This window comes from Lepidochelys kempii, chromosome 2 (assembly GCF_965140285.1).
Source record: "Lepidochelys kempii isolate rLepKem1 chromosome 2, rLepKem1.hap1, whole genome shotgun sequence".
Taxonomy (NCBI): domain Eukaryota; kingdom Metazoa; phylum Chordata; order Testudines; family Cheloniidae; genus Lepidochelys; species Lepidochelys kempii.
In genome coordinates, this window is record NC_136381.1 from 249,462,861 (window position 1) to 249,479,662 (window position 16,802).

At 40.6% G+C, this 16,802-nt stretch overlaps 1 protein-coding gene across 3 annotated transcripts in view; it reads left to right on the top strand.

Moving 5' to 3' along the window:
• The first annotated feature begins 697 nt into the window (after positions 1-697).
• Positions 698-16,802, top strand: part of NCAPG2 (non-SMC condensin II complex subunit G2) — a 116,736-nt gene continuing 100,631 nt past the window's right edge. For all 3 annotated transcript variants that reach the window (XM_073334541.2, XM_073334542.2, XM_073334543.2), the window contains exons 1-5: positions 698-856; positions 8,165-8,277; positions 11,955-12,143; positions 13,202-13,316; positions 14,422-14,582. In XM_073334541.2, coding sequence (XP_073190642.2) covers positions 8,200-8,277; positions 11,955-12,143; positions 13,202-13,316; positions 14,422-14,582 — 543 coding nt within the window. In that variant the 5' untranslated portion in view covers positions 698-856; positions 8,165-8,199. The remainder of the gene's footprint in view (positions 857-8,164; positions 8,278-11,954; positions 12,144-13,201; positions 13,317-14,421; positions 14,583-16,802) is intronic.

Here is a 16,802-nt window from a genome sequence, read left to right on the forward strand (position 1 = left end):
AACCCCAAAATTGTTATGTAAAAAAAAATTCTCCTGATTTTGAAGCCAAGCTTGTGATTTTTGAGGCCTGCCCCCTGTACAGATTACAGAACCCCAATGTGTAAGGGCATTGACCTGTCCCATTCAGCAAGTGATATGAAACTGCGGGTGTCACAGCTCTGCGGCTGGAGCCCCACAGGCCACAGCATTTCCTGCATGCATCCTATTGACATGCAGCAGGAGATGGACTCTTAGGGAACATCTATGCTGCGATCAGACAGCAGCGGCTGGCCCTGCCAGCTGATTTGGGCTGGGGCTGAGCGACTGTTTAATAGTTCGCTGTTGGGCGGCAACAGCCTGAACGCTGGGATCCTCTGCCTCAGAGGCGGCTTCCTGACATCATGGGGAGCCGAGGTCAGGCCGTGAAATCTGTGCCCGGGTGTGCGTGGAGGACCTCCGCCCATGACCCGCTGCGGGGCGGAGATGGAAAGTGCGTGGGGGAACGCGGGGAGCTGCTTGAGTCCAAAGGGACATTGCTCGCCTCCAAGGGGCCTTGCTGAAGCGCAAACGCCGCCAACCGGCTGGCGAGCGCAGGAACTGGAGGGCAGACGTGTCCCCTCCCACCTTGAGCGGCGGCAACCCCTAACCAGCCAGCTCCTCCCTTCAACGGCCGCAGTGCTCGCGCGCGCCCGTCACGCCCTTTGTGGTGCAGACAGAGTCGAGTGGGTGGACGCAGAGGCGACGGGTGCGCGCTCGCACTTCCCCTCGCGCACGGCTGTGTAGCGGCGCTTGCGTAAGGGGCGTTGGCGGTTAACGGCCGCCGCGCCGCGGGAGAATTCGAAACGGGGAGAGCGAGCGCAGAGCGGCTCGGGCCGATGTGAGTCTGGGGTTCCTGGGTGCGGGGCTGACGCTGGGGGCCGGCTGAGGAATGGTGCTGCTGCCTGTCAGTGTCAGGGCTGGCCGAGGAGCCTGGGCAGGGGGAGGTTGGTTTTGTCACGGCTGTGTGAGAGAGTGCGGGGCTGCAGGCGGCCGGGAGCGGTGGGATGCTGGGCGGGCGGGCGGGCTGCCTGGGTGGGGAGGGAGGGAACGCGCGCGCGCGCGCGGGGTGGCGGTGCTCGCCCGGTTCGCGGTGGCGGGTATCCGTATCATCGGGTGTCTGTTTCGCCAGTCCTCCCGCTGGGCTCCTGCGCCTCAGAGAAGAGGTGCCCCTAGGGGCAGCGCTGCTCTGCCCCAGCTAGCAGACGGCCTGGCTCCTTCCTGAAGCGACCTGCCTCTCAAATTCCCAGGCTGTTGAATCTCACCGAGCAGTCGGGCGACATTAACAACAGAAAAACCAGGGGAGGGGATTCATACCATTGAAATATTCCAGACTATGAAATCGTCACCCACAGGACCTGTACCATTAACTGGGCAAAACCCATACGTATGCTGCAAGTACCAATCATAGTACACTGGGCCTTGGGGATAGGGCTAGAGAATAAAATAAGACTTTTTTCTTCTCTACGTTTCTACAAGTTCTTTTGATGAAGGGCTTTGTAAATGGAATATACTTCAATTACACCATTACAACACATTATTTGTGTTATCACTTATTAAGTAAAAACTGGCTTATGTATGATTAGCAACTGAAATGTCAACTTCCTGTTTAATTTCCACCTCACTTTTTCTCTCACACTTCCTGCACTGGCATATGATTTTATTGTTACAGCTTGAGTTTTATAGCCATAGGCCTTTGCTCATTACCTTGGTATATACATTGTTACCCCTTTGTACCCACTTACTATTTCTAAATTAAAAACATAAAAGGGAGGAGCTAATTAAAAAAATACCACAAACTACTGATACTTTTTTCTCCTGTTTTTTCTGTATCAGAAAGTTTGATGTTTCAGCCACCAAAGTTGATGGAAGATTTGCAATAAATATTTGGAAATTATGTAGAGGAGAATAAAGTGGGATGGGTAGGTAAATATCCTTAATGACAATAACATGCCTCAAGTATAAGCATTATTGATGGTGGTAGAAGGGAGCTGAATCTTGTAGGTAGTTATGTAAAAGGGAGAATTACAATGTAAAGAGGTAGACATGAAAAGTGGGAAATGTGTCTTGTTCTTACTGAAAAGGCACTTTGACACTCAACTCTGCACCCCATTTTAAACTTATTACAGCTTCCAAAATTATTATTTTTTGCCACAAACAATTAACCTCTAATGAGCTTCAGAAATAAGCAGAGAGTGCAAAGCTAATTATGGATGTTACCCTCAGTATCTGAATCTATAGTCACATGACCATCTCCACTAAATGCTGGATTCTTGTTTAAATTTTCTTGCTAGGTGATACAGGCAGTATTATACCACAGGTGCACCACCAATTTTTTTTTTTTTTTTTTACGATCTAGCAGAAAAGTGTGAATCAAACTAGTTCTGATTGTTAGTAACCACAGGATGAAGTTCTATTCTTTGTTCAAAAGTTCAAAATTTTGTGAAGTTAATCTTTTATCTAGATACTTAAAACAAAATCAGTTCACACCATTCTCCTCATTCTCTCTTTTGTTAGTTTTTACTGGATTCTAGCTTAGATGGTACAGAAATCCTCTTGCTGATTTAAGTTTCACTTAAGACATTAGTGTGGGTATTTATTGCTTCTTATTGCTTAACATCTTACTGTAAATTGCACAAAGACGAAACAAAAGTATTTTGAAAAATTCAACCAGTTCAAAAAGGAGCTAGAAGAGATCTTTAGCTCTGCTTTAGTGCTGAGTTGAATCTTCCTTGGACAGGGCACAAAGATTTCCTTGACCAAGTCCTGATCTACTCCTAAAACTTTTGTGCTGAGCTATTAGTGCATGTGTCCACACTTGCACTTGTCTGCAAGAGACAAAATTTCCATTATGGCCATGTAGTAAACCGCTTCCCCATAACGATGTGGAGCTGTGGTTGATCTACTGAAGTTGATGCAGTGCTAGTGTAGAAACTGTGTGACCTGTGTTGACCCTAATGGTCCACCAACAGCTGTCCCACAATGTCCCATTTCCTGTGACAGTGATTGGTCTGGTCACAATTGTGAACTGTGCAGCCCAGGGTCACAGAGACCGAAAGCCTCACCTCCCCTCCCTGCCTGTGTATTTTTGAAATGCCTTTTCCTGATTGACCAGCTTGGAGAGCACATCTAGCAGCTCATCCTTGTTGTGTGCAGCTGCTCAACTGAACATGCCAGCTCCATGCACTAGATGTGCTCCTGCCTGGAGTAGACAGGAGGTATTGAATTCTCTTTGTGGGGAGAAGCAGCTGTGCAAGGACAGCTACAGACCAGCTGAGGAAACATGAACATCTATGAACAGATTGCACAGGGGTATGACAGGGATCAGCAGCAGTGTCACGTGAAAGCAAAGGACCTACACCAGTTATACCACAATGCCAGGGAGCACAACAGTAAATCTGATCCTGAGTCAGAGATCTGCCACTTCTACAATGAGCTGCATGCCATATTTGGTGGAGACCCCATCAGCACCCCACAGATCAATGTGGATACCTGTGAGGAGCCTGAGACAGATCTCTGCTGTGAACACTGAGGGGAAGTTGAAGGGAGGCTGTTCTAGCTGTGCCATGAGCAAGGACCTGTTAGAGACTCCACCATAGTCTAGCCAGTCCTGCCAGCCAAGCATGGAGGAGCCAGGGGAAGGGATCTCTGGTAAGCGTGTGCATACATTTTTCCTTACAATCTTTAAATTTAAAGATCATGTACAGCCCATCCCACCCACAAGTTAACATGACACCAGTATCAACTTCTCATTGTTTTACTCATATGGGTTGAGTTAGTGCTACAACAAATAGGTAGAGTTGACAACTGCTTTTCATTCCCCTGTTGGGTTGGCGGGGAACCCATTGGGAGCAGTTTGCCTATGTACATAGGGACGTCTCATATTATCCTGAAAGATCTTGGTGAAAATTTCATGGAGAAATTCAGCAATCGTCTCTTGAAGGTTTCTAGGGATGGCTGCCTTATTTCTTCCTCTGGGGTGGGATGCTTTCCCACTTTGGTCTGTGATGAGTTTGGCTGGCATCCTTGCAGTAAACAGGCTAGCAACATGGTGGGGCCTGGGTGGCTTCAGGATGCCAGTAGCAGCTGTGCTGTCTGTACCTTTGTTACCCTCAGGAATGAGATACCAGCTAAAACCATCACCATCTGTGGAAAACAGTGCTAGTATTCAATGCCACTTCCCTATACTCATACCAGTGGAATATGGACAAAAAAGTTATTGTTTCTCGCAACTGAAGTTCCTCCCCCCAACACACTTTCACTTGCAGCTGGCTGGGGCTGGAGAGTAGCAATGCACAGAGGCACTCCAAAGCTGAAGTGTCAATAAGATGTCATCTGAAAAGTTTTTATGGGAATAAGGGAAAAGAGTTTTGAAACTTATCTCTCCCTTTCCGTTGTGACTGTAAATACAATGATGCATCTGTCAGCAGTTGGCATTGTGACATTCTCCATACCTTCAGAACACCTTGACCCTGAGGTGGAGGAGAAAGGGAGAGGACTAAGGAGGACGTGCAGTGAGATGCTGCAAGCCAGGGCCTTGAGGGCCATTGTTGCAGGTGGCATGGAGAAGGGAAGAGGGGAGAGGCCCAGAATTCCAGCGGAAAAAGGAGAGCGAGAGAGTCTATGGCATAATGGGTCTTCTCAGGCAGCAAACCGAAATGCTGCAGATCCTGGTTGACCTACAGGTCCAAAAATCTCAGACTCCCCTCTGCTTGGAAAACTCCATGGTAGTAGCTCCTTATATCGCCACCCCCCACAACGTTTCACCTGGCATCACAGGTTATATCCTTACCCCACGTGTGGGGACAGCAAGGAAAACCAGAATATCACAATCTGACCTGTGAGAAGCATGACTGGTGTATGTGTAGCTCCAGCAGATTACACTGGTGCACTAAAATGGACAAATGTTTGTTGCCTTTCCAATTTCAAAGTTCCATTCCATTAATTTTTGTTTATAGTTTATATTGCATTGCCTGTTGCAGGGTGAATTGATTTTAAATCAGCAATTTAAATCGTGATTTAAATCACCAAGTGGAAAGCCTCAGTTTAAATCATTGTTTTTAATCAACTTTTCTATTTGTACTTCAGTTGTTTTCTAAGGAAAGGTTTCAGAGTAACAGCCGTGTTTAGTCTGTATTCGCAAAAAGAAAAGGAGAACTTGTGGCACCTTAGAGACTAACCAATTTATTTGAGCATAAGCTTTCGTGAGCTACAGCTCACTTCATCAGATGCATACTGTGGAAAATACAGAAGATGTTTTTATACACACAGACCATGAAAAAATGGGTGTTTATCACTACAAAAGGTTTTCTCCCCCCCCCCCCCCACTCTCCTGCTGGTAATAGCTTATCTAAAGTGATCATTCTCCTTACAATGTGTATGATAATCAAGGTGGGCCATTTCCAGCACAAATCCAGGGTTTAACAAGAACGTCTGGGGGGCGGGGGGGGGGAATGGTTGAGTCATTATAAAAAGTAACCTATTTCCCATTGCTTATTCCTTCCCTCCCCCCACCCCACCCCCCGTTCCTCAGGCGTTCTTGTTAAACCTTGGATTTGTGCTGGAAATGGCCCACCTTGATTATCATACACATTGTAAGGAGAATGATCACTTTAGATAAGCTGCTACCAGCAGGAGAGTGGGGGGGGGGGGGGGGTTTGTGTGTATAAAAACATCTTCTGTATTTTTCCACAGTATGCATCCGATGAAGTGAGCTGTAGCTCACGAAAGCTTATGCTCAAATAAATTGGTTAGTCTCTAAGGTGCCACAAGTTCTCCTTTTCTTTCTAAGGAAAGGTGCTCATTGGTTGACAAGCATTAAAATATGTTGATTTAGAGTTACATAGAGCTTTTACACTAGATTTGGTGCATCTTTTTTGCTGCCTAGGAGGATACACTGTAACTGTATACATTTATTTAAGCAATTATATAGCTTAATATATTCAGATTCTTAATTGTGTACCTTTAATTTGTTAGAAAATGGTCAATGCCATAGTGCTTATTTATTAACTTTTTGTTCATGATTTGTATCAAACTGTATTAGGATGGTAACGGAACTTAAACATACAACAGTGTATAAAAAATTATTGTTATTAAACAGAATATTTAAATTAAATATTTTGGCTACATACACTTCCTTTATAAAACATGTTTCACATTTACAACTAAAAGATTTTTTTTTAAACAAGGGATTACCTGTAGTTGGTGAATTAAACTGATTATTTCATGCACTTTTAGTAAGTATGTACAGCCCCACACAAGCAGCCAAGTATACACACAAATGAAAGAAATACGAACTTTGACAGCTGTATGCCCATGTAACTTGTATCATCCAAAGTTTGTAATACAGATATGTCCATGGCATTTAATATACGTCATCTCTGGAGCGGATAATGTAATACTTCTGCGATGTAGCCAGCTCAGTCAGCAAATTAATATAAATGTGAGGAATTTTGTCAAAATTCACAAGTACTTTCCTCTGGTCCCTCCCCGCATTAGATCTCACATTTTTGTGGAGATCTAAAATTGTTTCTCCCTTGCAGTGTCACTCAAATATTTTGGCTTTGTAAAGTGAACTGTTTTACTGCTGGGGTAAGTTCTATAGAAAATCTCCAAAACTTCAAAAATATGCCTTGCAAAAACAAGTTTGAACTGGTTGACGTTATAAATATCAGTAATAAATTTTTACCCTGTTTTTAAGGCTGGAAGCAAATGTCAATTATTCAGCTGATCCAAAGGTTTTGATTATTTTTAATGCCTGAAAAATTTGAGGATTACTATTCAGAAGAAAGAACAGGAGTACTTGTGGCACTTTCAAGACTAACAAATTTATTTGAGCATAAGCTTTCGTGGGCTACAGCCCACTTCATCGGATGCATAGAATGGAACATATACTAAGAAGATAGATAGATAGATAGATATAGAGAGAGAGAGAGATACACACATATATAAGAGAACATGAAAAGGTGGAAGTAGCCACATCAACTGTAAGAGGCTAATTAAACTAATTAAGTTGGGCTATTATCAGCAGGAGGAAAAAAACTTTTGTAGTGATAATCAAGATGGCCCATTTAGACAGTTGACAAGAAGGTGTGAGGATACTTATCATGGGGAAATAGATTCAATGTGTGTAATGACCCAGCCACTCCCAGTCTCTATTCAAACTCAAGTTAATGGTATCTAGTTTGCATATTATTTCAAGCTCAGCAGTTTCTTGTTGGAGTCTGTTTTTGAAGCTTTTCTGTTGCAAAATTGCTATCTTTAAGTCTGTTACTGAGTGGCCAGAGAGGTTGAAGTGTTCTCCAACCGGGATTCCTGTTGTCAGATTTGTGTCCATTATTCATTTGCGTAGAGACTGTCTGGTTTGGCCAATGTACATGGCAGAGGGGCATTGCTGGCACATGATGGCATATATCCAGCAGAGTAATCAGAGGTGGATATGAAAGATGAATGTGTGGGGCTTCAGCAAAGAGATCCTTGGGTAACACACTAGTGAGAAGTGTAGTCAAGAGCTAGGCTTAATATATTTAGAGAACTGTTTGTTTTTTCTCTCCCATCATAACAATAAAAGCTGTTAGAAATCGGGCATTCCTATCAAAGGCAGGCAACAGGACTAGTAGGTATATCTTGTAGTATAAACTGTGGGTTAACTGGGCACTACTTAGCTCTTGCTGGTCTAGGTCTTGCTCCTTAGGTCAAAGTTGAAAAATTTGGTGAGGCAGCACTGAGAGAACTTGAACTGCCACTGTTTGTGGCTTTGTGTAAGTAAATATTGCTGTCTGGGATGCTAAGTTATTAGCTAAAAAGAGAGTTTGGTGGAAAAAGTAATGATCCTCGTTTAAAAAAAACCTAAGTTCTTCTAAATTTTCTTTAAAAAGATCTCTTTCCTACTAAAGCATTTTTGTTTTTTATTTAAAGTACAGATTCTGAAGGTTGATGTCATTATTAACCAGAAAATTAGCTAGTAAAGCTATCTGTGAATATGCTTTTTGGGGTGATAAATGATGTGGTCTGTTTCTTATGAAGTATGATTTGGATGAGAAATTTATTAATCTTACTCTTGTACCCATAATGCCTCTTCATCTGAAAAATTACACTATATACTGATTGAAAAAAGGTATTTTTTTAATAACTGACTTTTTTCTTCTAGCTTCACAAATTAAGGACCTTTGGAAAAAATAAATCATGACAAGACGTGAAGCATTTCTACAAGTTGTATCTACAGATACTGTTGAAGAGTTTGTGCATTATTTGCAGCTTCATGTAAGTAAGCCATGATAAATATGGATAATAGTAGTAAAATCCTCCCATCTATCAATACTTAGATTTTTTTTTTAAATCTTCCATGCTAGTAACTGCAACCATGTTTAGAATAATTATTGTGGTAAATATTAATTTAAAAATTAGTACTTAAATTGCATTGTCAACCTAGACTACTGAGTTTTTCTGGTTACCAATCCAGTATACTAAAATTAATTTGTTTTTATTTATTTTCTCTCCATTCCCCCACTTTTTAGAGATATTTTGTCTTCTCATCTCTCCTTCTGGTATTTTTTTGCTTCCCATCACCTTTTGTACGTCCTCTATTCATTCTATCTTTTATCTGCTAAGATACAGCATGTGCTGTTACGGGATCTCAATGAAACTGACTTAAGCATGTTTATTTGCATAGTTTGCAACAGGATACTTGTGTTTCTCAGCGAAGCTTAGACTGCGTTCTACTCAGTTTCACTAATATGCTGTTATAAGAGCCTTCCATATAAGTCTGTCCCACAGGTGAAATTGAAATATGAGCTGTCTGCGATCCCATGCCAGATATAAATTCCTGAGCTCCATAAAGAGATCCTGAAACAAAGTATAATTTCATCAAATTATATACATATGAACTATTAAATAGACTTTAGAGTTAAGTATTACAAATGGCAAATACCCATAAATCACTGTCTTCAACTGAGAAGCTTAATTGCCAAATAACTTAATCAGGAGTAGGCTGTCAAAATGGCAAATGAAGATTTAACCATGTGATTTCATTAATAAAGAATTGGACAGTTCTGTATTCACACTACTTTGAAAATGTGCTTGTTTTAACCCTGACTCAAAAATGAAACCTGATTTATTGCAGACATAATACCAAGAAACTATATTGTATGTATGTATGTTTTATAAAACGCTGGTGTCTTATATACAACTTGGTCACTCTTAAAATATGTTCATTCACTGGTAATTGAGTTGCTTAGCATAAAGCAAATCAAACCATTCATGGGTAGTTTACTACAAATTTCAAAGAGAAATGAAGACAATATTATTACACCACAAATTCCATCTAAATATTAATATCTCATTTTGATCTCTGAATCAATAGAATATAGTAATGAAACATTATAGACAGGAACAGAAGTTTAGCATCTAGAACCTAATTCTATCACATTGTTAAACTTCTAACAAGATCTAAGTAAACACAGACAAATACAATTATTATCTACTTTTGATCTTCTAACAATACAGGCACTTTAATCTACTTAACATGGTTTTGCTAACTATCTACAAGGAATAGTCCTGTTTTACCATTTCAGCACTCTTCTAATAAGTCCTTAAGGGTTGTTAAAGCCTGCTGGTTGCTTAACCCTTGCTGGCTCAGTGTCACGCTAATTGTTCTGGGTGAATTCAGTTCCCACATGGATGACTGTTACTGAGGGTCATCTAAGAACTTTATGATGCGTGTGTGAAAGTTAGGTCTTTGAGAGTAAAAAGAAAAGGAGTACTTGTGGCACCTTAGAGACTAACCAATTTATTTGAGCATGAGCTTTCGTGAGCTACAGCTCACTTCATCAGATGTTTACCGTGGAAACTGCAGCAGACTTTATATACACACAGAAATCATGAAACAATACCTCCTCCCACCCCACTGTCCTGCTGGTAATAGCTTATCTAAAGTGATCAACAGGTGGGCCATTTCCAGCACAAATCCAGGTTTTCTCACCCTCCACCCCCCCCCCCCATTATATGCCCCCACCCCTTTTTTTTTTTTTTTTTTTTTGAAGCTGGGATATACACCTTATGTCAGGGTAATTTTGGTTAGCCTGCATTTAGAAGCTAACAAATCCTGTTTGAGTTGAGGGCAGTGAGGAGGAAAGGAATTTTGTCAACAGATCGCTCAGTTGATATTTTGTTAGGACATCATGATGAGATGGAGTACTTGTGGCACCTTAGAGACTAACAAATTTATTAGAGCATAAGCTTTCGTGAGCTACAGCTCACTTCATCGGATGCATACAGTGGAAAATATAGTGGGGAGATTTTATATACACAGAGAACATGAAACAATGGGTGTTACCATGTTTTTGAGACCTAAAAGTGGCAATTCTTCAACAAAAAAACTTCAGAAACAGACTCCAGCAAGAGACTGCTGAATTGGAATTAATTTGCAAACTGGATACAATTAACTTAGGCTTGAATAAAGACTGGGAATGGATGTGTCATTACACAAAGTAAAACTATTTCCCCTTGTTTATTTCCCCTCCTACTGTTCTCGTAAACGGCTGGAAATGGCCCACCTTGATTATCACTACAAAAGGTTCCCCCCTCACTGCCCTCCTGCTGGTAATAGCTCACCTTTCCTGATCACTTTGTTACAGTCTGTATGGTAACACCCATTGTTTCATGTTCTCTGTATATATAAAATCTCCCCACTATATTTTCCACAGTATGCATCCGATGAAGTAGCTCACGAAAGCTTATGCTCAAATAAATTGGTTAGTCTCTAAGGTGCCACAAATACCCCTTTTCTTTTTACGAATACAGACTAACATGGCTGTTACTCTGAAACCTGTGACACCTTAGAGATTAACAAATTTATTTGAGCATAAGCTTTCATGAGCTACAGCTCAGTTCATCGGGTGCATGCTGTAGCTCACGAAAGCTTATGCTCAAATAAATGTTAGTCTCTAAGGTGCCACAAGTACTCCTTTTCTTTTTGCAGATACAGACTAACATGGCTGATACTCTGAAACCTGTTCTTTTGAATGTTATCACAAACGTTTATCTAAAAATACCATCAGTGCAGGATTCTTACTTCTGGATTCTAACTTTGTAATGGAAGAATGGTGAAATTCCCTCTAGCTGTAAGTCAAGAAGGACGTGATAGGAACATTTGGAGCATTTATACTCAGCAGGTGGTATTGTTTGATGGTCAGTGGGGAACCTGGTTCATGATTAAGGCTACGATTATGTCATGGAAGTCACGGAATCCATGACTTCCATTGACCTCCTTGACATTTTCTGACCTGGGGCTGGAGCTCCCAGCCAGCTTTGCCTTTGGAGCTCCTAGGCCCCAACCTGGTGGGGGGACCCTGTGCAGCTGCCCAGCCATGGTGGGCGGCCAGTGGGATCCCGCGCAGCTGCCCAGTGGCAGGCGGCTGGGGGACCCTGCAGCAGCCCAGCCCCGAGGAAGAGGGACCTCGGAGCTCCCACGCACTGCATCGGTGTGAGACCCGGGAGCCCCAGCAGCAGTGGGTGCTGAACCTACCTATCCCTTTTGTCAGGGATATTTTTTGTCAGGGACAGGTCGCAGGCTGCCATGAATTATTATTTCCCATGACCTGTCCCTGACTTTTACTAAAAATATCCGTGACAAAAACTTAGCTTTATTTATGATTGATCCCACTTACTGCCCTCAAAGATGAAAAGACTTTGCATTAAGGAAGTTCTCTTTGTTTTTTGATAAGGAGTTAAGACTTAGAAGTAGGAATCCTTCAAATTGATGTCATCAAATAAGCAGAATTTCAAGCAAGTAATTTTCCCTTTATTACTAGGTATAGTATGAAAGATTTGTTTAAAATAAGCATTTTATTGCAGTGTGACTGTATCAATGTAAACCACTACACTGACACAGAATAAATTTGTTATTTTGTGCCATGTAATGTTTTCTGAACACTTTACAGAAAGATCCATTTGATCCATTTGATCTGAATGAATTGCTTCAGGAATTACCAAGAAAACAGAAGGAAGTATTATGGGAGAGGCTGACGCATCTATTAACACAAATTTTGGTAGAGAACCCAGTGGAAGGATGGCAGAGGATTGAAGATGAAAGTGATGATGATATGGAAATAGAGGAAAGTCCCAAAATGGTAAAATAAAAATACAAAATCTTCCAGTGTGCTATTCAAGATTCTGAGTACTTTGAATTAGGATCTTCTACCAGCAGATGTATCTACTTAGAGATGGCACAGAATTGGTTTGTAGAACTTCCAAAAAACAAGTTGGGGTTTTTCAGAGTTAACGCTCTTTAATCTTTTCCTGCTCTCTTTATAATCTGGAGTTTTGACTGTTTCTGGGGTATACTTAAGTGATGCTAACCGTGTATTAATTGATCAAATGTTATTACAAGTTCAGTCTTTTACAAATTCAGTGTTCACAGCAGGAAGACTGCCAGCTTTTCTTGTCAATTTCATATCTCCGATATGGAGCCGTGAAATTGACAAGAATGACACTTACATTGACTATTGGTTCATTCTGTGTCTACACTGACGCTGCGTCACCCTAACTACACGGACATAAGCCTTACGCCTCTTGTGGAGGTGGAGTTATTATGTCGGTGTTGTAGAGCACTTGTGTTGGTGGGAGCAAGACTGTGATGTAATGGTCCACAAATTATAAAAGTTGGAGAACCGCTGTACTAACACAATAATGCTTTACCTTATATAGCACATTGCAGCTGAGGATTTAAACAATTTAAAATTACAAATGCATTAATCCACAAAACAACCCTGCTAAGTAGATATAATTTCTTATCTCTCAAATGGGGATATGCTGCGAAGTTCGGATTACAAACCAGGCTCGTGGCTTAAATACAAACAAAAATTCTGTATTAGTAATTAAATTAGAAATTAGATCATAAAAATCAAAAGCCTTTTGTTTGAATTTAAATTTTGTAAAAACTTTGGTTTTTGCAGATATGAATGTTGTGCCATAATTGACTTGATAGTTTCCATCTAACATTGAACAAAGCAAGTGGATATGTGTCCAGAACATTGTTTGAGCTATGCACGCTCATTTTCTGTAGCTAATGCTTATTTTCTGAGACTTTATTTTTTTCAGAATTATAGCCTATTTTGAAGCCTTTCGAGTTATTTTAAAGAAAACTATTTTTCAGTTTACTTAAGATGAATTGTTTTTTAACTTTCAGAAACAAATGACAGCTGTGATCCAAGGGGTGACAACTGTAGTTACTGCTTCGATACCTGTAGTAGATGAAAATATAAACTACAAAGCTCTTCTAGAATGTGCTCTAATATTAAATGGTGGGTATTTTTCTTAATGTGGAATGTTATATAGTATGCTGATTTTCGGCAGCACTTTAGTACACTGATCTGCTGCTAATGGTTGAGTTGTCTTGTTTTTGTTGTGGTTTGAATAAAAGGGTGAACTTTGGTACCAGAGACACTAATATTTTGGCCTGCAGGCCTTATTTACTATGACAGCTTACTGTGAAGGATGGCAGGCAGGGGGTTGCATATCCTAATTTGGATTCCTTATTTCCTCCAACAAATAAGTTTACAATCCATCCCATAAGAAAAAACAGTTTTATGTCATTCTTTTTTACATCGTGTTGGTTGACTCTCCTGTCCCTAAAAAACAAGTAAACTATCAGTTTAAATACATTTTTCAAATATTCGTGTCCAACATTCTATGGGACAGTTGTCAAAGGAAGATGGAAGGGGAGATGAAGGTCAGTGTAATTGTGCCTCAACTATTTAAGAAGTATCCGTATGTTCACATAGATATAACTGTTGCTCCAATGACACTCTGGTCAAGAATCAAGGTACCATCTGAAAATAAATTTATCACCAGCTTAATTATGTGTTCATCTGCTGATGATTTGTGGTTTTCTAGTGCATTTGTGTAAGCTAATATAGCGCTAAGTATACTGAGTGTTTGATTTTAAATTCTGTCTATGAGATTGATTTTTTTTTTCAAGTGTAGGGCATCTAGAATTCTATCTATGTGCTGGAAAAATAAAAGGGGTGGGGGGTTATAATTTAGAGATGTGTCCAAGGCTAAGCTGTGCATCTTCATCCCCCAAATCCTGTACAAACATAACTAACTACCCCAGGTGAGGTAGGTAAGTATCTTTATCTCTCTGTCACTATTAAAATGGGTGAATCTTATGAATTGAATTATTGCTGACCCAGTATACTCTGACAATGAGCTTAGAGCTTAATAGAACCATTTATGTAAACCCAAACAACTTATTTTTCTGTTTGTGATTGGTATTGTGGGCACAAACGTAGGAAGAACAGAACTTTGAGGTAGGCATCATGAGACAGATTCAACTTGCTAATAGGCTGTTGTGCCACAGGAGTTTGATTATACTTGCAGTAAATAATTGCTTTGCACTCGTTGTAGGTATTTTTTATGCATTATCTGAATCTGAAAAAGTCCTGCAGGGTGCCATCCAGCAATTATGTGGTATGTGGTGGGAGAAAGGACTGGAAGGAAAAGAACAACTGGGGAAAACAGCTTTTATTATGCTGCTAAGAAAAAGTCTGAAGAGCAAAACTGGTTTGGTATGTTGAAGCTATGTGGATAACTTTATAATTATTATTGAATATCCAGAGTTCATATGTATCTAAAATATCCTTCATTTTATTTGAGCTAATTGGTCGTCTCAGTCATAAAGGCCTCTAATATAATTTATCCAACATATGTTTAAGGCTGATTGGATCTAAAGTGTCTCCAATTGATACCTGTCTTGCAATTTGTGTTTTTAAATTGTTATAATCCGGTGTAGAATGAATTTAAAACTTGAATCCTTTTGAAAATGATATCACGTGATAAGTTAGCCACTTGTTCTGCAACCTTTCCTCTCACTTTCTCCCCCATCCCCCAGAAAGTTAATGGTCAATATTTGTAGAGTGGCTAATGATTTCGGGTGACTCAATTTTGGGGTGTCGTTCCTGAATAACCTGAAAAGGGCTTTATTTTTCAGAGTACATGTGCTCAGCACTTTTCAGAAATTATCCTTTTTTAATTCAGCCTCATTCTAGATCAGCCTTTATTGTGCGATGTCACAGGGGCTGGCCCTCGGAGGGGTCAGGCACCCAGGCTCGGCTAAGGAGAGTAAACCAATCTAGATCCACCTGTGGATTGGTAATGGGATAAGAATGGCCATACGGGTCAGACCAAAGGTCCATCTAGCCCAGTATCCCGTCTTCCGAAAGTGGCTAATGCCAGGTGCCCCAGAAGGAATGAACAGAATACGTAATAATCAAGTGATCCATCCCCAGTTGCCCATTCCCAGCTTCTGGCAAACAGAGGCTAGGGAGCACCCCTGTCCATCTTGGCTAATAGCCATTGATGGACCTATTCTCCATGAATTTATCTAGTTCTTTTTTGAACCCTGTTATAGGATTGGCCTTCACAACATCCTCTGGCAAGGAGTTCCACAGGTTGACTGTGCGTTGTGTGGAAAAAATACTTCCTTTTATTTGTGTTAAACCTGCTGTCTATTAATTTCATTTGGTGACCCCTAGTTCCTGTGTTATGAGAAGGCATAAATAACATTTCCTTATTTACTTTCTCCACACCAATCATGATTTTTAGACCTCTATCGTATCCTCCCTTAGTCATTTCTTTTCCAAGCTGAAAAGTCCCAGTCTTATTAATCTCTCCTCATATGGTGGCCATTCCATACCCCTAATCATTTTTGTTGCCCTTTTCTGAACCTTTTCCAATTCTAATATATCTTTGGAGATGGGGTGGCCACATCTGCACACAGTATTCAAGATGTGGGCGTACCATGGATTTATATAGAGGCAAGATATTTTCTGTCGTCTTATGTATCCCTTTCTTAAAGATTCCCAACATTCTGTTTGCTTTTTTGACTGCTGCTGCACATTGAGTGGATGTTTTCAGAGAGCTATCCACAATGACTCCAAGATCTTTCTTGAGTGATAACAGTTAATTTTATATGTATAGTTAGGATTATTCTTTCCAGTGCGCATTAATTTGCATTTATCAACATTGAATTTCATCTACCATTTTGTTGCCCAGTCACCCAGTTTTCAGAGATCCTTTTGGAGCTCTTTATTGTCTGCCTGGGTCTTACAAAAACACTCAAGATAGTTATCATCTGCAAATTTTGACACCTTAGTGTTTACCCTTTTTTCCAGACCATTTATGAATATGTTGAATAAGACTTGTCCCAGTACAGACTCTTGGGGGATACCACTATTTACCTCTGTCCTTTCTGAAAACTGACCATTTATTCCTAACATTTATTTCCTAACTTTTAACCAGTTACCAATCCTTGAGAGGACCTTCCCTCTTATGCTATGACTGCTTACTTTGCTTAAGGGCCTTTGGTGAGGGACCTTGTCGAAGGCTTTCTGAAAATCTAAGTACGCTATGTCCACTGGATCCCCCTTGTCCACAGGCTTATTGACCCTGTCAAAGAATTCTAGTAGATTGGTGAAGCATGATTTTCCTTTACAAAAACCATGTTGACCCAGCAAATTATGTTCATCTATGTGTCTGACAATTTTGTTCTTTACTATAGTTTCAACCAGTTTGCCCGGTGTTATACCAATAAAATAAAAACGAGCAGGATCTTATTAAAGGGGAAAAGGCAAAATGCTATATTGTGAATACAGAAAGAATCATAGTAAGCAGTTAGTTATAGCTATACATTCCATTCAATTTCATATTTATTCACACACACACACACACAGGTTCTGCAAGGTTGTTATCATAGTTACCAGCCTTAGAGTTGCTCATGCCAAGCCACT